This window comes from Quercus lobata, chromosome 8 (assembly GCF_001633185.2).
Source record: "Quercus lobata isolate SW786 chromosome 8, ValleyOak3.0 Primary Assembly, whole genome shotgun sequence".
In the NCBI taxonomy this organism is placed as follows: domain Eukaryota; kingdom Viridiplantae; phylum Streptophyta; class Magnoliopsida; order Fagales; family Fagaceae; genus Quercus; species Quercus lobata.
In genome coordinates, this window is record NC_044911.1 from 17,728,005 (window position 1) to 17,753,893 (window position 25,889).

Genomic DNA, 25,889 nt, shown 5'->3' on the forward strand with positions numbered 1-25,889 from the left:
TTGAAGACTTCTGATTGGTTGATTCAAAGCTCACATTCCTCACCACAATTTCTCACTCTTGCATTCATAACCACCCATCTCTTTGATTGTCCTTATTCCCGATACATAATATTACACTCAGGCTCCTTAATTGTCTACACAGTTCTAGGCGACAATTCCAATTGAGTTTCGACTCTCAACTGAAACAACTGAAAGCTTGGAAGTCATGGCATCAACGCTAATGGCAGCAACTGCTAGCTCTAGAACTGTTCTCAAGCCAACCCCATTTCTAGGCCAAAATAGGGGAACCAATGTCAACTCTCTTAGAGACGTTGTACCTATGGGAACTGGTAAATACACCATGGTACTTTCCCATCTGATCTCTCTCTTTTTGTCTCTCTCACTTTCTCAAATTTTATGTTGGTGGAGGGGCTAACATAATTGGTTTTTGTTTGTGACATGAATAGGGGAATGAATTGTGGTATGGACCAGACAGAGTGAAGTACTTGGGACCCTTCTCAGCTCAGACTCCATCATACCTGAGAGGAGAATTTCCTGGTGATTATGGATGGGACACTGCTGGCTTATCAGCTGACCCCGAAGCCTTTGCCAGGAACAGGGCGCTTGAGGTAATCTATACCTTTTATTTATTTATTTATTTATTTTTCCTTGTCATGTAGCACTTAGAACACATGACTAATCCCAGGGTGAGTCTAGTCTTCGTCTCACACACGTCGGATAATTATAGGGAGGAATCCTTTGGGATGGCTCTAATTTATTTACAAGAAGACTTGAGTGTGTCATATATGGCTTTCTGCTGAAAAAAAAGAAGTGAAGCATGAATTGTTAGTCAATATTCTTTTCCTAGATTTTTTATGGCTGAAATTATTGTCTTTTCATTGAAGTATTAATTTGTACAATAACCAGAAAATCCTTGAATTTATGGTTGTTCTTTGCAATCTGTACTCACAAGTACTAGGATAAAGTTCTTATAGCTAGCAGCTAAAATACGGTGGTGATGATATTGCTGCACTGTTGTGCAAAATTTAGGTGATCCATGGCCGTTGGGCTATGCTTGGAGCACTGGGCTGCATCACCCCAGAAGTACTTGAGAAATGGGTTAAGGTGGACTTCAAAGAACCAGTATGGTTCAAAGCTGGAGCTCAGATCTTCTCAGAAGGTGGTCTTGACTACTTGGGCAACCCCAACCTTGTTCATGCCCAAAGCATCCTAGCAGTGCTAGGTTTCCAAGTCATCCTCATGGGTCTAGTTGAGGGATTCCGCATCAACGGCCTTCCTGGAGTTGGAGAGGGTAACGACCTCTATCCCGGTGGCCAATACTTTGACCCTCTTGGCCTTGCTGATGACCCTGTCACATTTGCTGAGCTAAAGGTCAAGGAGATCAAGAATGGCCGGCTAGCCATGTTCTCCATGTTTGGTTTCTTTGTCCAGGCTATTGTCACTGGCAAGGGGCCTCTGGAGAACCTCTTGGACCATCTTGACAACCCTGTTGCTAACAATGCATGGGTCTATGCCACCAAGTTTGTGCCCGGATCTTAAATTGAGCTTCAGAGCCATGATCTTGTTCCATGAGAATGAAATACAATTGAAGTCCCTTGTGTAGTTATTGTCTTTTTTAGACTTCAAATTTCCATTTGTGTGAAATGCTAGTAATTTTCGGGTAGTGCTGGTCTTCTCTAGTTAAACAAACTGAAAAAAATGGTATTCCTTAATACGATGACGCAAAATGAAGGTTATTCATATATTGGCGAAGAGAAATCATAATGCCAAGGACCCAATTAAGTTTGAATGGACCAAAAAATTTATTACAGTTTCAAGACCATCCCAAAAGCACTTTCCGCTTTTTGCTAAATACTAGAGAGAGAGAGACAGAGAGAGGAGAAGAAGAAGAAGATAGATTGCACTATAAAGATAATATATGTATATATTTACACATCGATACTCAAAGAGCTGACCACAAGCAATTCGTGCACAAGGATAGGCAATATGAACACTTCCCTTCCATATCTTCATTTCTAAGTACAAAATATTGTCAAATTACATCAATGACAATAGACTATACACAAATACTCTAAACTACTCAATAAGAAAGGCTTACTGGCTGAAGTCTCTCAAAAAATTCCTATTTGACTATGCACAAGCTTATGAACACATCTGCCGAGTATCAAAAATTGGCACATATACACTCTTCCTTGACTGCTTCACACCATGGGAATACCCATATTTTGGCTGTAAATACAAACAAAGAAAGCTCCTGGAAAGGCAAATAGGCAGTATTTTGACATCATTTTGTGAGATACCTCCATCTGTCCATACTTCACCAGAGATGATCTAAAATGAGAGTACTATGATGCTCTTAAGCTTCTCTTTCCCCACCATTTCCGACGACCTTCTGGATGCCCAAGTTTATGAAGCTTTGTCTTCGTCTCCCGTAACCTAACTTTGTATTCTTTTTTCCACATCTCAAACCTGAATTTAAGTCTCCGAAGTTCATCATCTGGATTTACAGTAGAAGCTGACTGCCCTGATTTGACCTCAACTATAGCTTTGGCTTCATCATCAAAAGTTTGTCTCTGCTGCTCAAATTCCTTAACCAGGTTGCTGACTGCATCCAAAGAACCATTAGTGTTGTTCCCTGCTCCAACATCATGAATTGTACCTGATAATTTTATTGGTGTGCTTTCACCAGGAGTTCGAGATCCTATGGACATGTTATCCTCAGACTCATAATTCTGAGGTGGTGAAGAAGCATTGCGTTTTCGAGGTGGAACTGTGGCATTTTCAGCAGCTAGGCTCTTCCTGGCAGCAGCCAGACTCATCTGCATTTTAATTATCATTAAAACCCTAGCATCTGAGTACAATGGCTTTATTTATTACCATCCAAATTGCAATTTTTCCCAAAATATCTTTGACTGTCTTCCAGCCCCTTTTTTGTTTTTGTTAACCCCATTATATATATATATATATATATATATTTTGACAATCAACAGTATAACCCCCCCCCCCCCTCCCCATCCCGGGACCACTCAAACCTGGGTCCATGAACCCCTCAAGCCTTTAAGGCTTGGGGAAGTACCAACTCACCTAACATGGGCGGCAGTACCCCAATAATATATTATATATGTATATCTTTTGTAATTGATTTGAATGTATGTATGAACATGCAAACTCACTTGCAAAGACACCATCTGCTTTTGCCACGTATCCTCCATTGATTTCATCTTCTCCTCATATTCTGACCACCTTGTCTCAAACTGTTGTAGCTGCTCCCGCAGTGCAGTGTTTTCCTCTTCCTTTTGTTGCAGAGTAGCTTCTGCTTTGAGAACCCGCATTTGAAGCTCTGCCAAAGCTGAAGGCAGAACCTGAGCCTGCTCTTGTGGTATATCCTGTGCAGCCAAGAATAGTGACTTTTATAATCATCCCAGTTGACAAACATTACAGACAAATAGTAAAAACAGAACATACTTTGTCTTGTATTTTTTTAATTTCAAAAGGCATGTAGATTAAAAGGAATAAATACGTATTTGTTGCAGTTGCTTCTTTGTATCTTGTGTAATTCAACTTATATGAAACATGTTATACATTATACAAAGTCCCATTTGCCAAGGATACGGTTTGTCAATGCAAACCAAAGTAACGCAGTGTGCCATTTATCATAGAATGAATGTGATACACAGGGTGCGAGTTCAAATCTCCCCTTTCCCAGCCCTAAGGACCAAAGCTTAATTAAAAAAAAAAATAATAATAATAATTAAAAAAACATTAGGGACGTGGTTATGTGGGGAAAATTCTTAGCTACCCCTAGAGCATGGATAAATGATACTTCCTTCTCTCACATTTATGGACCCTGCTATAAATTTAATGAGTGGATCCTACCATAAATGTGAAAAGAGGGAGTATCATTCTCCATGCTCCGGGAGTACTTAAGAATTACTGGTTATGTTGTTATTTTATAATTGGCTTGTTATCCTTGTATTAGCTTAAGGGTATTCTTGTAATCATGATATATCTATCACTCACTCTAATATAAAATACGCTGTGGTCAAGGGATAAAATCATAAAATGATTAAACCCTAAACCTTTTTCTCCCTATTCTCATCTAACCCTAATCTTCCAAAGTTTACAACTCAATTTGGTATTAGAGCAACCGATCCAATCCTAGAAGACGCTAAATTGTCAGATAACAGAGCCATACTGATGTCAGCACCGATTCGATGACATCAGTACTGTCAACCATGTCCAGTGACTACATGGACCGACTCATCACTCTCACTTGATTATTGTGGTGATTTTTTGAAGCCATCTTATATGAGTTTATTTTCTTTTCTATTTTCAAATATGCAACCCTCTCTATCTATCAACAATTTTGCAGACTCTTTAATGTTTTAGGGATTGGGATCCTCTCCATAAAAGCTGAATAGCCTGTAGAAGTACTTTAGCTGTTGGTTGTTTATTACCTTGGTGTGGTTTTCACTCTGGTTTATGAATCTCAGGTTCTTGGCCTGCTGTGGGAGTGTGATTCCCAAAGTAACATTGCCGGTTTTCACTCTACGAGTTAAGTACTGGCTGATTGCTACAACTATCGAGTATTCTGGTTTAGGTCTGTGATTGTGATCCAATTTTTTAGATTTCTATCTTCCTTGGGTTTAAGAAGTTTGGCTGGTTTGTTGGATTGTGTTCTTGATTCGTTGTATTTGGTATGCCCGAAGAAAAGTCTATAGTAATGTACCAGGTAAAACATTCCTTGCCAAAGGATGATGTGCCTAAATCAATTACCTCCAAGAAATTAAGATATTTAAACTATAAATTGGGCACACTGAAAGTTTTTCTACATGGGAAACAAAAATTAAAATATTTGAATATTTGCAGATAATCCGCCAAAAAATACAGGACTTATGAGAATTGGATGAGTGAGGATTCTGTTGTTATAGGATGGATGTCACATAATATGGAACCCCATATTGCTACCACAGTTGAATTTTGTAACTCTTCCAAGGAAATTTGAGACTCTAATGCAAAATCTTTTATCACATCAAAGTAATGTTTTCTTGGATTTATGAGATATATGAGAAAAAAAAAAAAAAAAAATTCAGTAGTTTGGAAAATAATTTTCTTAGAACTACCATACCCTCCAGAATTTATGAAATTAATTTTCTTTTTCTTTAATAAGTAACAATTGATGAAACTAATTACTATAGCATCAACCCTTCACTCAAAACTTGGAGCAACAAAAACGACATTGGGAGAAATTTGTGATTGCTATCTTACTATCTAGTTTAGATTCTGATCTACTAGGTTTCAAAATCAGATTCTTGCTAGTGAAACCATACCTTTAGCTACCAATGCTTATTCTCCCTTATTGCACTCATCCTTAGCCCGAGGCTCTATTGACTCCACTTTAGAATATTCTGCTCTAGTTTATAGTAGTAAATGTCATAGCTTCCATGGAGGCCGTAGTTCCTTTGGTGGTTTTATTTTTGGGCAACAGTCGTAATGGTGGACATGGTAACAACAAGTGTAATGATTGTCATTGAACCAATCTTACTAAATCTTATTGTTAGGTGAAACACAGAAGGTTGATTTCTGCGCATCTTGTCCTCGATAATGCTACACAGTCACGGTCTACTTCTATTCCAACTGGACATATGGACATACAACTCCTAACACAGGTTCTCGTGATGCACTCACTTATCAACCTAGCTAGCTCATTCAGAAATTAATTATTGCCCTACCTTCTTCCATTGTACAACAGCTAATTCAGGTAATGTTACCTGTGTAGCCCATTCTCTGTCCTGAGTCATTGACTTCGATACTAAGAAACAGCTATCTGGTATATTATTTATATTTTCCAATTTGCATCCTTTAAGACACAATATAATTTTAACTGATGGCTTTCCTCAACCTATTTTTGGAAAACGTGCTATTCACCCCACCAAGTCATTATCTTTAGCATCTAGTCACTATGTCCCTGACTTTCCCTTTAATTTGCTCTCTACTAGTCAATTGACTAAATCTTTACACTGTTCTATAACTTTTGATCCTACTTCATGTGTCGTTCACAAAATCAAGTCCAAGAAGATGATTGGTTTGGAGCATGGGAAGGATGGCCTGAATTATCTGGATCCTGATGGCTCGTTCTCCCTCACTTTTTCAGCTGAGTGTTGTTGTGTCTCCTCTCTAGTGGCATTTTCATTTGGGTCACTCATCTTTGGAAAAAATTATTGCGGACACCAGAGCATAGGCAGAGATTTTTATTCTCAGTTTCCATATGGGGGGATGTACTACTACTAACCTTTTATTTTAATATTTTCAGATTATTTCTCTTTTTGTACAAGTTGACTTTCAGATTATTTCTCCTTATTATGATTAAGGAAATAATTTTGCATTTATTATTGATTGTAATCTGGAGCCTATTAAAAGGAGTCCAAATCTTCTATCTCACTTTTTCTGTCTCACTCTATGCTCCACAAATCAATTTATGCCACTTGTCCACTGATTCCTAATCTTCTGTCCCACTTTTCCTTCTCCACTCTATACTCCACCAATAAAAACTTGCCATATGTTCACCTAATTAATTAAATACTAGCAAGGAACCACCACCATGGTTTCTTATTCTGCTCTTCCGCTACTCAACTCCTCCAAAATTAAAAAGGTTTCCAGATAATATATTTCTTAATTTTGATTTGAATAGTTGACATTTCCAACTATATTTTAATCTTTCTTAAGAAATATATTATCTAGAAACCTTTTTAATTTTGGAGTAGTTGAGTAGCGGAAGAGCAGAATAAGAAACCATGGTGGTGGTTCCTTGCTAGTGGTGTCACCGTATGACGATGGTGGTCATGGGCGTTCAAATCAACTTCAGATCTACCTCAACTTGGTGGTTGTGACTGGAGTTGATGATGCCGACAAACTCATGTCAGTGGTGTTGGGCTGAGATTGGTGGTTAGGGGTGGGGTTGCAAATGCATTAGATTTTTTTTTTTTCTTTTTAAAATTTATTTTAGGTAAGTCAAATAAAATAACAAAAAATTAGGAATTAGTGGACAAGTGGCATATTTTGATTTGTGGAGCGTGGAATGGGATAGGGAGAGTAGGATAGATGATTTTGATTCATTTGTGTTCCATGTTTGGTGGTGATGCCAAGCACCCTAAGGTGGTGAAGCCTAGGGTTTCTATTTTGTTCTTTTATATTTTTCCTTTTACTTATCAAAAAAAAAATAAATATATATATATATATATATATTTTGCCTTTCACCTACAGGTCCCACACCAAAACTAAAATCTGCAATTCTTTCATTGAGTCGTGTCTAACCTTGAATGTGAAAAGTGCCAATTAGCAAAACATCATCATAATTTTTTTTAGTAGTAGTCATAGTTGTCCGTCTTAGTTATTGGAAAATTATTAAGTACTCTCGGAGTACCATAAATGCGTACTCCCCCCATCTCACATAAATAGTGGGTCCCACCGTGAATTTAATTAGTGGAACCTACCATTCAGATGAGAGGAGAGAGTACGTATTTATGGTAATCCGAGAGTACACAATAATTTCCCTTAGTTTTTAGGCAGTCCACATGGACATATGGTATCTGTCACGCATTCCTACTTTAAATGGATTTCGTAATTTTGTGATGTTTTTCTATGATTAATCTTGTATAAAGTGGTAATTTTTTATGAAGAAAAGATCTAAGTTACCTCATATTGTTTCTAAATTCTATATTGAGATCTTTGTTCAATTTAATAGGTGCATTAAAATTCTTCACTCTAATAATGCCTTAGAATATACGCAACTTGTTATAAATTCCGTTTGTGATAATCGTGGTCTTATCCATCAAACTAGTTGTGCACACACCTCTCAACAAAATCATGTTGCTGAACAAACTCATCGCTATTTATTAGACGTTACCTGCACCTTTTTATTCACTATGCAAGTACCCAAACATTTTTAGGTGATGTTGTCCTCACTACATGGAATTTCATTACTCATATACCTTCTTATTGTTTTGAGTCATAAGTCTATATTTTCTCTTTTAGATCCTAATCACTCACCCTTTCCGCTCACTCCTTGTGCTTGGATAGCCAGGATAAACTTTCCCCTTGCAAGTGTGTTTTTCTTGGATACTCTCATGCTCATAAGGGTTATCATTGTCATAATTCTGACTCCCAACACTACTTTGTGGTTGTTGATGTTACATTTTCTGAATCCACCACCTTATTTTCTTCGTTAGGTTAGAATTTTTCTATTGATCTCATCTTCAGTCATGGGGGGGATTCTTCAATACCCTCTCCTAATCTTCTGGTTTCCTTATCTAATCCTAAAGTGTAAGTTTATCAAAGATCTCAAGACATGCACATTGTTTCTTATAACTCTGATACTTCCATCTACCTTGTCAAAGGTTCCTACTTTCTTCTCTACTCCAAACACTAATGACCCACCTATTGCTTTACGCCAAGGTAAATGTTCTTGAACTTAAACCCAATTACTCCATTTGTATCCTACAATTGCGTTTCACCCTATATTCATTTGCTTGTTTTATGTCCTCTACGTCTATTCACCCCACTTATAAGGTGATACTATCTTCATTTGGGTGAAAACATGCTATGGGATGAGGAAATGAGTGTTCTTTAGAAGAATCAAACCTGATAGCATACTACTCTTCCAAGAAACAAACCATAGGTTGTCATTGGCTTTAGACTGTTAAGTATCTTCTTGATGGTTCTATTAACCATCTTAAGGCAAGGTTGTTGCCAAAGGGTACACACCAACTTATGGTGTTAATTATATAGAAATTCTATCATGTTGCTCATCTCAATCATGTTTGAATTTTGCTTTCTGTTGCTATTAGTTGTTCTTAGCCTTTATACCAGCTTGGTATCAAGAATGCCTTCCTTGATGGAGATTTTCAAAAAGAGGCGTACATGGATCAACTGCCAGGATATGTTGTAGCCAATAGTGAAAACCTTGTATGTCACCTGTCAAAGTTTTTGTATGGTTTGAAGTGTTCACCTCATGTCTAATTTGATAGATTTAGTTTCGTTGTGTTTGGGTACAGTTTCCAATGTTTTACCTTTGATTATATTGTTCTTGTATACCACAATTTTCCACCAGCACCTGTCTTGATTCTTTATGTGGACAATATTCTCATTTTTGAAAGTGACTGCATCTGTATTGCTAAATTGAAACGATATTTGGGTCAACAGCTGCATACAAAAGACCTGGGTGCTCTTCACTATTTCCTTGGAATTAAAGTTGCATGTTCTTAGGGCCTCTCTATCAAAAGAAAAAATGTTCTAGATCTTTTGTCTGAAACTGGCTCTTAGGTACTCTCATATTGTTGAAACTCCTATGGATTCTACTGTGAAAGTCCTATGGGCTCTTGGGTGAACAGTTTGCTGATGTTGGCAGATTCCAACAGCTAATTGGGAAGTTGATTTATCATACCATTACTCATATCCTTCTCTCTCAAAAGAAATATGTACTTGATCTATTGTCTGAAACTAAGCTCTTAGGTGCTCATCCTGTTGATATTCCTATGAACTCCACTGTTAAATTTGATGGTGAGCATGGTGAACTATTCACCGATGTTGATCTTGAGATCACTTATGTCATTGGTGTGGTTGATCAATATATGCATGTTCCTTCTCATTGAGTTTGTTTGCCATATCTTACATTATTTCTTACAGGCCTTCCTCTTCCCTGTCAATTACTGGTTTCAGTGATACTAACTGGGATGGTAGTCACTCTGATAGGTGGTGTACTTATAGCTATTGTACCTTTATTAGAAGTAATCTAATTACTTGGTGTAGTAAAAATCATAATATCATTGCTTGCTCTATGTTGAAGTTGACTATAGAGCTATGGCTCATAGCCTCATACTGTTTCAGAAATGTTTTGAGTTCATTTTCTCCAAGTGTTTACTATTCCTACTTTTATGGAGATGTATTGAGATCATCACACCATCTTTGTTGCTAACAAACTAGTCCCTCATGAACACACCAAAAATATCAAGATTGACTGTCATTTTATTTGAGACTTATTTTCACACCTCATGTTCTCTCAGATGCTTAGCCTAGTGACACCTTACAAGGTTGTTAGCTCATGAGAGGGAGTACTAGCGTCAGTGATTGTGGCTGTTTTATAATTGGCCTGTTATCCCTGTTTTAACTTGTGTATTCATGTAATCATGAAATAAAATATCACTCTAAAATAAATATATGCTAAAATGAAGGGACTAAATAAGTAAGCCCTAAACCTTTTACTATTTTGTCTTCTCTTTCAGTCTTCTCTCTTCTCATCTACCCTAATCTGCCAAAGTTACACAAACCTAGTTGGTCTTGAACCCAGGGCCTCATCCTCCACCCATTATTATAGGAAAAGAAGTACTATCTGAGCTAGAGCTCACTAGCACCCTACACCCCATTCTTATGCGTGGACAAAGTATCAACTGAGCCAAAACTCATTGGCAATAAACTTGGTTTTGCTTTTTCAGAAAACACACTTCAAGGGAATCAAGGGAAAACTAAATCTAATTTCTAAATTCAGCTTCAAGAAATTGAAAAGATTCCAGATAATGGGAATCTTGCAGTTCCAAATGTCCAGCAAAACTTCATGGTCTGATGAAAGTGATAAAAAACGAAAACACCTCTTAAAATGAAAAATATATGTATATTCTACAACCTACAAATAACAGTTAAAGGACCAAAATAGATGAAAGAGTTCACTTGGCTATACCTGTGGATATAGTAGCTACAGACATCATTTTACTAGAAGGAAAGAAGAACAGGAGTAAAAAATCTTAGCTGATAAGTGCTTCACAAAAGAGTACCTTAACTTCTGAAATATTTCTGCTTGACCTCCGTCTGGATTTTGCTTTCTCAGGATGTACCTTCCTCAAATTACGCATACCATTGACATGCCTCCGAACCAGCCATCCTCGTATTACTATGATTGTTGAAAATGAACAATAAGAAAACTGCATGCAATTGAACCGCCACAAAAGAAATGAACGAAATAAGTTTTACCAGATTGTAAATGCACAGCCGCATGCAATTCATCAAGTGTTTCAGGAGCACTAGATGTGGAACACATTATCATTATATTATACTTCCTTCTGGCATTTTCACCACGAACAACTGCATTGGTTCCATTAGTTTAATCAAAAGTTCTAATTAAAAGAAGGCACGGGGCAAAAAAGCAGCTAAAGATGCAAAAATATCAAAGGAATCCCTGAAACCAATTCAGACTTCAAGAAACAAATTCAAGAATTTTAGGCACTTTACAGAAAAAATATCTGTAATAAGGCCTAGAAAACCACAAGGCCCTGAAGAGAGTCCAAACAGGTGCAGAATAAATTTAACATGAACAAGATTATAGGAGCAAACAATTGCTTTCAATTGAAACATTTAAAGGTAAAGAAACGCATGCATTACATGATTGTAATGTTGTCACTCCTTCCTTGAGTTCATGGAATAAACGACGAGCCTGGTGACCACGGAAGCATTTCTGAAAACCAAGTATGCCTTGCAGAGCTTGTTTTCTTATATTCTCCAGCGCACCAATCTAAAAACCATTAAGAAATAACAGCATCAGGTAAATATTATATTAGAATAAATCACTTTTTTATTAGATAAAATAATCTCATTCAAATGGAAAGATAAAAGTTAAAACTGTTCCAGGGTACAGATATTCATTTCACTTGACGGATTACCCTTCCAGTCGAATGTTAAAATTGGTTTCATTCCATAGTCATGCTTCAAGTAACACAGCAATGGCCATGCCCCAACAACCCAATACTTTTTTCTTTTCCTACTCTAGCCTTTTCTTTCTAATCTTCCTTCTTCTCATGGACATCCTTACAGTCAGGGACCCCATAAAGCCAGCTGAATATTGGGGCAACAACAATGGAACCAGAAGCACAAGTACTGCCGGTAGAAGGCAAGTTTTAGTAGTGATGAATGAGCATTGTACAGTGCTTAATTATTTTCAGACATACAAAACATTAAGAATATAAACTCTACGGTTCACCTCTTATTGTAGACTGTTCTAACTAATCCAGAATTTTTGGGCACTGTTTCACATTTTTTGTTTATTATTTTATGAATTTCTCAGTAGAAAACATAAAAATCAGTCCATACCATCATAAGACAACTTAAAAAAGCTTTTGGGGCTTGATTTGCAATTTTATGGTTCATTTGATTTTAACTGATAGGATGATAGGGATTGTTGATTATTTCTGTAGAAAAGGTACAGTCAATAATTCAGACTGACATTAGTTAGCAGAAGCAGTCGTAAGTTGTTCCATAAATCACCTCTCTTTATGGGCCATGGCAATTATGAGTTTCAATGAATGGTTCTTGATATTCATAGACAAAGCGCGAAGATGGCTTTCTCTTGCAATTTTGTAGGAAAGTCTTCCCAACTCCCCCACCCCCCTTTCTTTTTCTTTTGAGAAATGCAGCATCGGAGATGCTTGCTAGTGTCAGATACAAATCAAAACTCCAATTCAGTCTAATTATTTTCACTCAGGACAGAGAAAAGAAACCTTATTGATTACAACCACAAAGTTGAATCAATCTAGAGTTTTGCTTCAAGGTTTATGCAGAATGCAGACACCTTATACACACGTGCGCACGCCTTTTACCCCATATTGCGGTCCTATTTTGAAAATCCTACTCTTTTAAGGGCTTATCAGTTAATACACAGTCTTTCAAATAAAATGAAATAAGTTTCCAAAAGTACCCTCCTTAATTTAAACTCAAATAAAACTAATGAAAAAGGGATATTAACTTTTCAATTAAAGGCTAAATTAGGAAATTCATCAATCTTATGCTTATTGACTTTTCCAACTCCCCCACCCCCCTTTCTTTTTCTTTTGGGAAAGGCAGCATCGGAGATGCTTGCTAGTGTCAAATACAAATCAAAACTCCAATTTAGTCTAATTATTTTCACTTAGAACAAAGAAAAGAAACCTTATTGATTACAACCACAAAGTTGAATCAATCTAGAGTTTTGCTTCAAGGTTTATGCAGAATGCAGACTGTTGAATTACCGATTATCCTAAAAGCTTAAGCTGTTAGGAAATGGTGAATTTAATCACTTAACCATAAGTTTAACACTCCCCCTCACTTGTGGGCCTAAACTTCCCCTTAATAAGTGGGGGCCCAACAAGTGGGAATTTAACATTTTAAATGGGAGTTAGAGTAAAGCTAGGGATCGAACTCAGGATCTCCTGCTCTGATACCATGTTAAATTACCGATTGTCCCAAAAGCTACACCTTAATATATATACACACACGCACGCCTTTTACCCCATATTGCGGTCCTATTTTGAAAATCCTACTCTTTTAAGGGCTTATCAGTTAATACACTGTCTTTCAAATAAAATGAAATAAGTTTCCAAAAGTACCTTCCTTAATTTAAACTCAAATAAAACTAATGAAAAAGGGATATTAACTTTTCAAATAAAGGGTAAATTAGGAAATTCATCAATCTTATGCTTATTGACTTTTCAAAGAGGACCAGAATTTTCGGAAATCACAAATTGGAACAGAGGATCAACAATATAGGACAGAGAGAGGACACACACATATATATGGAGGAAATTACCTGCCCTGTTCTGAGATATACTTTGGTATAACCAACTTGGTACATTTCAGGGAGGACATTAAATTGCTTTAGCACTGCAACAGACATACTTAATGGATCCTGAGATGCATTGGTCTCTGAAAGTAGGAACCCATACCTAAATATAACAGCAAAATAGAAGAATTAAGCATATGTTTAAGGAAAAAAAAAATTATAAAGAACCATTAAAGAACGAAGGGAGGTTTAAACCCACAACCTTCCAGCAAACTGTTGATGTGCCATTCTAGTAGGATATCCAGATCTTGAGATCCTAACAACCTCCAAAACTCCACAACACCTGAGCTGTTGCATGACAAGGTCCTCTTCATATATGCCAGGAAGCTGCTTGCTATTTGGCTTTATGCAGCGAATGAAGTGAGGTGTGGTATTCTCAAGCTGTTGCATAAGTTTGAACAGTTGGCCCTACAATAACCCACAAGATTCCTTGAGATTTTGCAACAGGAACTCCAGCTGACTTATAGTACCACAAATTTTGTATTTTTCATACTTCTAAAAATACTGTAATATCAAAACAGAGTATAATTCCTAAATCATCTCATATGGTCACATGCTGCTGTTATAAATTCCATGAATTCCACTTCTAATTTTAAGCACGCTAAAGCTATTCATACATACAATTCAAAAGAATGAAAAAAGAATGTTTACCTTAAACTTTGCACCAACACTCTGTTTTGGGGGGTCCAATGCAGTAATCTGACACGACTTTGCTGGTTTCTGGGACTGGTCAGGGATTTTGGAGGAAAACAACTGTAGTGGTTGGCAACTGCATGATGAGAGAAGTCGGATGGAATCAGCGGGCAGCGGGTCTCTGTTCTTTTCCAGGAAGCCATTTGTATCATACAGAACCTAATAGAACTCCAAATGTTAGAAAAACAATAAACACATTTTGAAGTGAAAAATGACTTTCTTTGTTCACAATCTTGCATGAATGCTTTAGAAAGCTCTGCCTTTCCTGGTGACTATGTTGCAATGTAAACACTTGCAGAATTAGAGAAGGATATTGCTTGGAAGAGAATAGCAAAAGAAAAGAAAAGAAAAATGGAAGGAGATTCTCCCTTGCACATTTTTGTAACAATGTAATTGTTCATGTTATTAGTACATGGGGTATTAACAAACCACCAAATTAAGCCAATCCAATTCTGTTCTATTTTGTAATATGTAGAACTGTTTCTAATTATTCTATTTATGTATCCTAAAAATAGTGCAGCATATTTCCATAGAAAGCTAAAACATGATTCCTGTGTGGTTTAGACAAACTCAAATAAATCAAAGCCTGGTCTAATTTAGTATCATGCCAGTGTCAGATATGGTTGTATGGTTCGCCAAAAACCCTCATATATAAGTTCTTTTTAAGTAGAAGATATTTAACTTCTTTACACACAGTACTTTCACCCCTGCTATCACAAAATAGGCACAACACTCAAATGAGTCATATGAGTCAAATTTCACTATTAGAATTTGGAAAGTGCAGGTTAAATCATCATAAAACACAGTATTGGGAACCTCCTCAAAAACTGAGCATTAACTAACCTCGCCAGCATAGTGACGTATGCTAAAAGCCCTGCCTCGTTCTCCTTTAAAGCAAGAATTAGAATTTAGGTGCTGCTTAAGCTTAGAGGCGAATGTCAAATCAGTGGCCTTAGGGAAATTTGATTCCTCATCTAACAAAGTTAGTAGACCCAAAGGTTTCTGCACAATCCACCACACAATAAAAAGTGAATGATTTACCTACAAAGATACATAGAATGGTTTCATATTGAAGAAACAAATCAAGAAGAAATAATAAGCGCATCATCAGCACCTGAGACTGAGTGTTTTTTGAAAGTATATAAATGAAGGCAATCAGAATCTTTTTTTTTTTGGGGGTGGGGGGGGACATATACCAGAAGGCGTAAGGACCCACTCTCTTAATATCAAAAGGTACACTAAGAAAGTCAAATCAAAAGAAATTTTTGAAAATGTTCCGAACAACTTGTGACTACAAGGTAACACATGAATGATACGAAGGTGAAACCCAGAAATACCTTCTCAAAGAGATCTAAGCACTCCTGATTGTCTTCGAACTCAACTTTTGTCCAATCAACCCCATCCAATTCATAGTCCTGAAATAAACAAGGAAATTGTGACATTGCCATTATAAAAATTATATCGTATGGCTAGTTAGGAAGGCTTATTTGAAGCAGTAGACAACAAAAAGGAATCTAATAAAAGCTCGTCAAGAAGGATAACTTAAACAAGAACTTCTAATTGCAAAATTAATTGGTCTAACCAGAAACACTACAGAACCCTCAACACTTTGCAGAATGTCTTCAAGTACATATGCCTAATTATTTAAAATTTAAAATTGGGCTCATGGTCAGCATCTAGAATCCTCAACTACAATTTATTTGAGGATAAAGCATAGGATCCTTGTTCTAAGGAATAAGAAAACAAACAGAAAGGTTGAATTATGATTAGCTTTGTTCATTCCCCACCACTTTTGCAGTGTCCACCTCAAAACACTAATGAAAATGCACACTCTATTGTCACCGACAAATGAAATGTAGTCAGTGAAAAGTGAAAAGTAAATGATACTCTGAGTCTGTTTGGTTGGGGTGATTTTATGGAGGACGGAAAATAGGAAAATGAAAAGGGAGAGAAGATGGGTGCTTTCACATGTTTGGTATAAAATAAAAGAAGGGGGGGAATCAAAATTTACTATTTTACCCCCTAATCAAAATTTATTATTTCACCCTACTATATAATTTCTCCTTATTATTATTTATGCCTACACCATTGTTTTTTTTTTGGGTATGTATGAAGATATCATTGCAACATTATTGCAAGCTTGAGTTTGGACGAACTTATTTCATTGGCTTATTTTGTTTTTAAAATAAGTTGGGTAAAGTACAATTACCCCTAGGAAAAGTGAGGCTCTAAAACGCTGAGCTTAAGTTGGTAGTGAAAATAAGCTAGATTTTAAGCTAAAACAAATGGAAAGAAATTTTTCTTTATAAATAAATTATTAATTAATAATAATAAACAAACATATCTCATTGTACATATATTATAACAGTCCCTGATGAATTTGAGGCATGCTTTTTGAAATTCATTTATTGATGCAATCTACCTTCTTCTTTTTTTGATAAGTAAGATGCAATCTACTGTTGCTGTATTGCATCATTAATGTTATGGACAAAGCTTTCCTCTGAAATGGGTTGCAGGAATCCCCTCCAATCCATTATGTAGTAGTTCCAAAGACCATCCACAAGTATTATATAACATGATCATTTAAATAAGCCGCATACTCATTACGTAAGTCATGTGACTAAAAGTACATGATAATCTTTTGAGTTCCTACGTAATGGGTTGGAGGAACTTTCTTTGGAGGAAAATCCTGTCCAAATGTTATTGAAATAAACCTTCAAGAACTATAAAAATAATGGGAAAAAAAATTTTCTCATGTGATAAGGCATAACAATAACTTAATACAAATTACAATGCATTTCCCTTCCTTCCATTCTTCTTCTCAACCATACAAAGGAAATTTATTTTTATTTTCAATCTTTCAACTTTTCCATCCATTCTATCAACACGCATCATGGATAACTAATATTTCTCCATCCTTCCTACTTTTCTCTCCTCCCTACTTTTTCTATCCTCCTACTTTTATTTCCCACAGAACCTTCCATCTACAAAAAGGGGTTCAATATACTAAGTGCACAGCTGGATATTCTTCTAGGGAGTAATTATACCAAGAGAAAAACAGTGAGATTGTTAAATTTTGAGAAGTAAAAGTCACATCATAGTCTGATCGTGACGTTACATCAATGTCAACTTCATTTCAAATGTCTATATCGTGAAAACATCCTAATCCTAATGCACACATGGAATGTCAGAATTGCTGGGTGATTAAACAAAAAAATCTTCATTCGTGTTTTAGGGTGTGCAATAATTTATCGTGGACTTCTCTAGAGATCATATTTTTTTTAACCTTTATTAAAGGGGAGGGGAGGATAGGGATAATGGAATTCCTCCTTTTGAGGTGAATCTTAAAGGAAAGAAACGGGTAGAATGGAATGTTGGATTCCATCCCATGCTCACTTTTGTACTCCGCCCAAAAGTAGGTGGAATGCTTCACTTCCCTTATTACTTGGTATGAAATCCCACTTTTACCCCTCAACTAAAAAAAGACATTATATAGGAGAAGGGTATGGTAGTCAAATTACATATCTTCCCCCTTTCCCTTCCCTTATACTCATTGTCTCCTTTCCATCCTTGTCATTCACAAAGTCTAATTATGCGAGAGCCACTCAGAGAATGGACGCAAGACAAAACCAAAACGATGCAACAATAGAAAAAATAGAAACTGAAGGACAGAAAATAAAAGATGGATAACCTAGTAATCAACACCAAACAAGAGAAAACCACTAGGAGTCAGCGCCAAACCATTTGAAGAATTTCAAGAGAAATTTTATTCATCTTCAAAAAAATCCATCTTCATAGGAGTACAACACTACGCTTAAATACACTACTAAACTCTAATTCTAACTGGCATAGAAAACAGTGTTGTTAAAAGTGCGCTTAAGCTCAAAGCTCGAAGCCCTAAGGCTCCAGCGCTTTTTGCCTCAAAAGCTAGGCTCATTCAAAGAAGTGCGCTTTTTCAAAAAGCTCAAAGCTGAATTAAAACTATAGGATCTTGACATTATTGATATAAACCATTGATTTTGCATATTTTTAGTGTAACTTACTTATAAAAAAAAAAGAATATAACTTGTCCTAAAACCAACCCACAACCTCCCAGTTCTTCTCTATTTTTATTTTCTCTCCTTGAGACAGTAATCCACCTAGCTCCTTGGTACCAATTACCATGTTGCAATGTCCTCATATTCTTAGCTCATTCATGAAAAAAAAAAAAAAAAAAAAAAAAAAAAAAAAAAAAAACGTATGATATAATATATGTGGTAATTGTTTAGTTGCTTTAGTGGTTGATGTTGAACATAGCAGACTAATTCTTATAGAGTTAGTCATTAAGTGATTAAATTATTAACTAATATTACTAATTAGTCATAGGTCATTATGGATATAGGAGATTTAACAAAGGATATTAAATGGAAGTACTCATATCTAGCTTATCCAAAAAAAAAAAAAAATTTGTGTTAAAATTGCAAAAGTAGGGCATATCTAAATGTTATATGAATTATATATAAAAAAATTTATTTTAATTTATATGATCGTTTGATTGTTGCATTTCTCATTAATACTAATTTTTCAATTTTTTTAAATTATTTTTTTAAAATGTGCACTTCACTTCAATCAGGCGCGCGCTTGCGCTTTGCACCTAGGCTCCAAGAGGCCTTTGCGCTTAATTGTGCCCCTCGCTTTTACCAACACTGACGGGAAAACCCTAATTCTAATTAACTAGGGAAACTTAATTCTAAATGATGTCAGAACTGATCTGTTCCCACACATTGAATTACAAAAATAACCTTGACTCTAGGAAATATAATGCTAATAGCCTAATTAACTACAAAGACCTAAAATAAGTTTGCAAGTGAATTCCTAAATTAAATAAAACTAATTTAAAATAAATATCTCTTTGTGCTTCCAGATAGATCTGTAGTTAAGCAAACACCACTAAGAGAACAAGGTTGACTATATATGACAAGAAACATTTGTGATTCTTTAAGCATCATGTTATTAAAGAATAACTTTTTTTTTATAAGTTATTATTTATTTATTGAAAAGATGTGGGTCTTAAACCAGGCCCTCAAATCAAGAAAAAGCATCAGAGAGAGCAGACATGTTGACCCATGAATTCAATTTCCATGTACACTACCATGCTTCCTTCATTCTTTTGTATTAAAGAAGAATTCTTAAAATATGCATTGTTTTTTAATGAAAAATAGTCACAATAATTTGATATGCTCACCTCCTGCTCAAGTTTAAATAGATGCCTGTTGAAATGCTGTTGCAGCCTCTCATTTGCATAATTTATGCAAAATTGTTCAAAGCTATTCCTCTGAAAATGAGGAGATGATATCATCAATACAAATGGGAATATACTGCACTAAAAACATCAATTATAGATGAACATAAACCATATACCTTGAATGACTCAAACCCATATATATCAAGGATACTTATGGATCTCCCAGTACATTGTTTGCGCACTTCAAGTGACTTATTGATTTGTTCTACAAGCCACTCAAACATGCTTGCATATATAAGTTTTGCCAATGCATCTCTTGCATCAATCGCCTGAATTTGAGGTAATAAATGGGCACATGTCACACAACAGGTGATTTGTGTTATAATAATAGAATGGAGATAAAAAAAGAATGCAACCCCAAAAGAGTGCATTTCAGATCTGCTTGGAATAGAGGGATAGTCTTGTTAAGTGAGAGCTAAACAGACCTGCTGCAATGTCAATCTTTTAGCAATACTATCCTTGCCTGCTTGGATTTTACGGGTAGATAAAGCTACCATCAGTTCCTGGGAACTGCAACCCAACAACCCAGCAGCATTGGTTATAGCTGCCAAAAGGAAAAGTGAGTAAAAGTCACTTCAAAGTAAGTTTATATAAGAAATTCTTTAAAGAATTCATGTATAGTTTGCCAGCACACAGAAAAAGCAGACAGCTTAAACCAAGTTTTAGATCGAATAAAATGAAACTAAACAATGTCCATAGGTAAATACAAAAAATACAACAGGAGTTTCCAATTTAGAGGGGATAACATAGACTTTTGGACACAGATATCTCATATCTTAATAAAGAGGACACAAAGAAAGAAAGGGGAAGAAAAACACTACCATGCAGCATTACTTTTGCTCTATCAAAGTTTCTTCTAGCGCTTTCCAAAGTTTGAGTTCAACTCACACTATGACACATCTATCTCCAGAAAATTAAGGTCCAAGCCAAGGAATCTAAACAGTAATCATTCTGTTCATATTAACTGGCATAAGAACATAATTTTTTCTAAGCTTCCAATCATAATAGATATTCTCTTTTTTTTATAAGTTTTGGCTCCAGAGGGAGGGGAAGGAGAGATTCAAACTAGTAACCTCCACTTCATGAGACTTGGTCCCTAGCTGATTGAACCACCTCTTAGGGTTTCAACCACAGATTCTAGATCTCTCAACATTTCTAGCAGCCAACCAAAGAAATTTACATGTCTAGCAACAAACATACTCTGCTGAGGACTGATGAACTGCTATTGACACATTAATCTTATGCCCTCCATTTATATGTAATCTTATGCCCTCCATTTATATGTACCAAGCACCTTATCACGGCTCAAATATCACCATGTGATTCCTAAACCTCAAAAGGTCCAATTCAAAAATACCAGTTTAGGACTAAGAGAAATAATTTTTGATGGATACAACTAACATTACTATTGACACTGCCAATATAGAAACAGCGTTACATGCAAGACATTCATCAAGGTCACGAAGCCAAACACATAAATCTTACCTTCATCTGCCAACACCTCTACATGGTTTTCATTGTCAATCACTTGGAATGATATGTTCCCCAGCCACAATACTGCAGCAAGCATTCTAAATGTGTGCTCTTGATCTTCTTGGCTAATTTGAATAATGTCTAGGGCTTCCTGGAGAAATAAGAAAACAACAATAAGGATGCTAGGAGACAAAATGAAATGGAATAGGGAATGTGAACCAGAATGACGAAAACAACTACATGTAAACTTACCATGAGCATATGAAATTTCCGAGCATCATCAACACCATGAATTGCCAAGCAATCACTGTGATTAAGATACCTGTACTCACTAGCCATTCTTAGGTTCAGTTTCTCTGCAAAGAAAAACATAAATTAATTCCAAGTATGAGAGAAAAACTTCTCTACAAAGTCGTTCAAATGAATAATGAGCATATTAGAAAATTGAGGGAACACAATGGCTGGTTCTAGCTTTATTTTTTGATAATGCTTGTCATAAGACTTAATACATGAATATGAACAACATTTTAGGGTTAAAGCAGAGATTATTGCTAACCATCACTAAATTAACAGATGAGGCTAGTTGGGAGAAACAATTAGGAAAGCTGGGACACTATTCTCAATGTTTTTACTAAGCTGGCCCACTCACAACACACAAGGAGGGCACAATGAACATTTGAGAGGTCCCACAAAAAGGATCCATAGGTTGGAAGGTCTAGCTATTTAGAGAATTGGCCATTTTCTAAGTATAATCTGCAATATTTAGAAAATCTTTTGTATACAATACCAGGTAGGCAGTTCGAAATAGGCTGAATACCAACTGTCATATGGCAAGAGTACATGTAGAAGCAGACACAGGCTAAAGGCTATGATACGATGACTTCATAGAGACCTGAAACCCTAAATTTCCCATAAACAAACCAATACATAAAAGCAGGAAAAGGTTCGGGGCCTTTACCAGAACGATACAATGTATATAGCCATATTTGTCAGAGTGGATAAAAATTAGCACGCTGAAAGAATGTGAATCAGCCAAACTAGAAATTAAACTTTAAGAACCTTGAGTGGAATGATTAAAAATGAAAAGTCCTACCTTTAAGAACTGATGAAGCACCAGCACAAAGTTGGTAAAAGACATGGTATGACCTCTCGCCATTGACCAGTTGCACTACTCTTGACTGCTCAAAGGAGAGTGATAAGTTCAGAAGTGAAACATGAATATATATAAAAGTTCCAGGAACTCAGATGGAGCAACAGGTTACCTTTTCTAACAGAACTGTCCATAATTATTGTCGGTAAGTTGACATTTGTAAGCATGAGGTTATAACAGAAATTAAGTCAGTAAACTCGATTGATATGCATCACAAAAATAGCATAACATGACAACAATTATTCAATATCAAACATGCTTACAAGTTTGGATTTTAGCACCACATATCTTCCCCAGTGAACTAAAATGAATCTCAATCAACTTCCCCTGCACAAATCAGAACATAATCAACATATTTATACCATTAAACCAATTTGCATAGCTCTTCTCCTATTTAAAAATTGTGAAAACTGAGGGTAGTCATTAATTATCAATGCAAAACCTTAACAATCATCTCCCAACAGGAATTTTCAGCTATAAACCGTGATAAACCTGAGAGAACCTCCCGCAATGAAGAAAAGAAAGAAACTCACAAATCGGCTAGAGTTGTCATTTCTTGAAGTTTTTGCATTCCCAAATGCTTCCAGTATATAATTTGTCTGAAGTATTTCAGACTCTATCCCACAACTGCCACCCCCAAGAGCAGTCAAGTATTGCATTGCAATTTTAGCCGTCTCAGTTTTCCCAGCTCCACTTTCCCCACTGCAAGAAACACAATTAAAAGATTATTCTGTATGCTGACTACCAAATGAAATATTTGAAATGAGATCGAGACCAAAATAGATGAACAAAACATATAATTAAAAAAAAAACAAAAAACAGTAAGGAAGATGTCCATAACCAAGCCCCTAGTAAATAGAAAACTTAATTGAAGACATTCTAACCTTATGATTATGGATTGATTTACTTCATCTGCAAAATAAAATTATAACAAGAAGAAAAGGCTTCAGATAGAATTTACACATGCACAATTCAGAAACCATTTTTTTTTTGTACAAATTAAAGAAAAAAAGATGGATTCTTCCACCTCTCATCATCTCATTATAAGCAGAGTCTGCTATGGCGTAAACATGAGGGGCGTCTGTAAGTTTCTGTCGATAAGCTGTGACAAAATCGTTTCCATAAATTTGTACAACTTTGAAGGGATTAACTGCAATTAAAACTGGACCGGCTTTACTCTACAGAAAGAAAACCACAAAAACTGTCAAAGGAGAGTGAGAAAAGAGATGACTCTGACTGGCAAGCATGAGCAAAAGGACCATATCATACTTACATAAATCATATCCCGAGAATATCTGTATCGAAGATTGTATAGAACTGATGGCTCATTCAAATAACTAAGCTGTATAAGATCCTCTACACCATCCAATATATCTGGGTTTGCAGGTATGAGTTCTCCTGTGAGCACTTTTATCACCTATGGTAATAAGTAATGACACAGCATAAGTGCAATTACAACATAATGACTAAAGTACAGAAGATGGTTAAAACAGATTTCCAGAAACGGCAAAAATTTATGAAACTATTTTTTTTTTATCTGTAAGAGTTTAAGAAACTTACACTTCCATCATTCAATCAACCAATAAAAAAGAAACTTACATTTCCATTAAAGAGTGAAACAAGTGCTTCATCCCCTAAAGTTGATTGTATTGTTCCTGACTCCCATTGCCCACTTGGGAGCTGACACCAAACATGAAGTTTCTGCAAAGAAAATTTACTTTCAACATAAATGCACATATTCAGAAATCCTACAGATTAAACCACAACAAGAATTCAAGGATATCATTGCTAAATTTTCAACCTATTGAAGGAACAGACTCAACGCTGGTCCAGAATATCAAATGGGTTATACCCTTAGAAAGAAAGTGTCCTTTGCATAAGGTGCACTAACCAATCCATCAAAACAAAATGACAAAACGAAAATGTATTTTCCATCAAGGCCCAACCAACCCACCATAAATCACAACAAAACCCCACATTTTTTTCTGACTTTTACCATTAATAAAAGACCCAGTAACAAAAAGCAGCCTTATTCTTGAAATTAATTGTACAGCCAAAAAACTCTTAACCTCGTTTAGTACTAGATCAACTTCTTGATGAAATAACAAAATCCCACTAATCAAAAACCAAAAAAATAAATAAATAAATTAAATTAAATCACTTTTTATTGATCACTCCTACTCTTACCACTTCATTTACCACAGCTACCAAACTAAATTAACAGAACTAAAACATTTTACAATATCACCCCAAATCATTCTCACTTTTTTTTTTTTTTTCCATTGTCAATTACCTTTTTGATGAAATAACCAATGTTATCGTTCCAATCCAATTCCTTCGACTTCATCGTTGGCGGCGGCGAGACACACGTCACGGCGGAGCCACGATCCGAACCCGAAACCTCCTTTCGGGCATTCCTACCACCCTCTCCCTCCTCCGCCACGGTCTCCAAAGCGTACGGCGAATCCGCATTCTGATCTTTCTTCATCTTCTTGCTCCCAAAGCTCCCTCTCTTAGTCCCGAAATCGCTCTCTTTCCTCTTCCCTTCCTCCTTCACATTCAACGCCCTCGGCGAATACTCTCCCATGCCGCCGCCGCCGCCGCCGTCGCCGACCTTGAAGTTGTTCGGCAGAGAGCGGCGAGCCGACGGAAGCCGAGCTCTCGACAGCGGCCGAGACGGCAATGCCGGTGGCATGTCCTTCGGCTTATCGGACTCGTCTCTCCGCCGCAGCGAGTCCAGCATCTCCTCCAACGAGCTCCTCGCCATCTTCGTCGTCGCCGAATTCTCCAATTTTCACAAATTTTTTTTTTTCACGAATCCGAATTTCGCTCTCTCACAAGCTCAAATTCAACACCAATCCCTGCATTCGTCGGAGGAAAAAACCCTAATCCCAAACGATACGTTAGAAATTATAACCTGAGAGCTCGAATTTCAACGTAAAAATAAAAAAATAAAAATTGCTACGAAAAGCAAATTTTTAAAAACTGTTTTTCTTGTTTTCTGAAAACACTTCTTTAAAAAAAATTTCAGAAAACAAATAAAAAAAAGGCACCGCATTTGGCTAACAAAATCCAGAGGAGCGTAGTGAAAATGAAAAAATAAAAATAAAAATAAAAAGCGTGAGTTACGAGGTAAAGAGAGAGTGATTTTGAGAGGTTAAGGTTGTTTGCTGTTGAGAGAGAGAGAGAAACAAACCTTGTGAAGAGAGGAAAAGGAAAACAGAAATGAAAGCCAAACAAAGCTGTTGCGGTTGTTTTTGTAAACAACACCACAAACACAAACACAAAACACAAAGAAAGGCCACTGTTTTGTTTTTTATGTTTTTTGAAATCAATTTTTTTTTTTGTGGGGGACTTACTTTGAGGAGGGATTCGTTGCCGTTGCTCTGTTTTTGTTGTTGCGTGAAGAAATTCAAATTTTTTTTGTTTCAGGTAGGTGGGGTTGAACATGAGCATACGTTTCTTGAGAAAACCGTTTGGATCTGACAGGGGTTAGAATTTTATATATATATATATATATATATATAAATTGTAATAAAATAAAATAAAAATTTTAAAAAGTTGGAAGCAAGTAAGAGGAGTTTAGACCTGAGAGGCTGGGCTGGATGGAAGAAGTAACACAGAGACACTTGGGGGTTGGGACCTGAAAA

At 36.2% G+C, this 25,889-nt stretch overlaps 2 protein-coding genes and 1 non-coding gene across 6 annotated transcripts; 1 reads left to right on the top strand and 2 right to left on the bottom strand.

The window, feature by feature from the left end:
• LOC115955746 (chlorophyll a-b binding protein 13, chloroplastic) lies at window positions 1-1,663 on the top strand. Its single transcript, XM_031074056.1, has 3 exons — window positions 1-343; window positions 447-608; window positions 1,030-1,663. The coding sequence occupies exons 1-3, from the start codon at window positions 206-208 to the stop codon at window positions 1,537-1,539; spliced, it is 810 nt and encodes a 269-aa protein (XP_030929916.1). The 5' UTR covers window positions 1-205; the 3' UTR covers window positions 1,540-1,663.
• Window positions 1,567-25,889, bottom strand: LOC115955744 (myosin-2). 4 transcript variants are annotated; one of them, XM_031074053.1, is made up of 26 exons: window positions 25,828-25,889; window positions 25,599-25,721; window positions 24,533-25,124; window positions 23,839-23,940; window positions 23,513-23,656; window positions 23,267-23,417; window positions 23,124-23,151; window positions 22,773-22,941; window positions 22,503-22,566; window positions 22,352-22,365; window positions 22,183-22,267; window positions 21,342-21,445; window positions 21,102-21,240; window positions 20,042-20,160; window positions 19,733-19,885; window positions 19,557-19,646; window positions 15,670-15,747; window positions 15,176-15,334; window positions 14,291-14,491; window positions 13,842-14,047; window positions 13,607-13,742; window positions 11,431-11,560; window positions 11,023-11,133; window positions 10,827-10,942; window positions 3,174-3,386; window positions 1,567-2,819 (listed from the first exon to the last, which is right to left on the bottom strand). In XM_031074053.1, the coding sequence occupies exons 3-26, from the start codon at window positions 25,004-25,006 to the stop codon at window positions 2,346-2,348; spliced, it is 3,660 nt and encodes a 1,219-aa protein (XP_030929913.1). In that variant the 5' UTR covers window positions 25,007-25,124; window positions 25,599-25,721; window positions 25,828-25,889; the 3' UTR covers window positions 1,567-2,345. The 4 variants fall into 4 exon arrangements, with proteins under 4 accessions (XP_030929913.1, XP_030929915.1, XP_030929912.1 ...); XM_031074055.1 differs by lacking the exon at window positions 25,599-25,721 and having other exon boundaries at window positions 25,828-25,879; XM_031074052.1 differs by lacking the exon at window positions 25,828-25,889 and having other exon boundaries at window positions 25,599-25,756.
• LOC115958706 lies at window positions 19,371-19,479 on the bottom strand. The gene has a single exon (XR_004084629.1). It is a non-coding gene; the product is annotated as a small nucleolar RNA snoR100 (small nucleolar RNA).

Excerpts from the sequence above, each read along its gene's own strand:
- LOC115955746 (XM_031074056.1), top strand. The coding sequence starts at position 206 with ATGGCATCAACGCTAATGGCAGCAACTGCTAGCTCTAGAACTGTTCTC. Across the intron at positions 344-446 it reads GAACTGGTAAATACACCATG|GGGAATGAATTGTGGTATGG; the intron begins GTACTTTCCCAT and ends TGACATGAATAG. Across the intron at positions 609-1,029 it reads CCAGGAACAGGGCGCTTGAG|GTGATCCATGGCCGTTGGGC; the intron begins GTAATCTATACC and ends TGCAAAATTTAG.
- LOC115955744 (XM_031074053.1), bottom strand. The coding sequence starts at position 25,006 with ATGGCGAGGAGCTCGTTGGAGGAGATGCTGGACTCGCTGCGGCGGAGA. Across the intron at positions 14,492-15,175 it reads TACGTCACTATGCTGGCGAG|GTTCTGTATGATACAAATGG; the intron begins GTTAGTTAATGC and ends GAGTTCTATTAG. Across the intron at positions 13,743-13,841 it reads CATCAACAGTTTGCTGGAAG|GTATGGGTTCCTACTTTCAG; the intron begins GTTGTGGGTTTA and ends TGTTATATTTAG.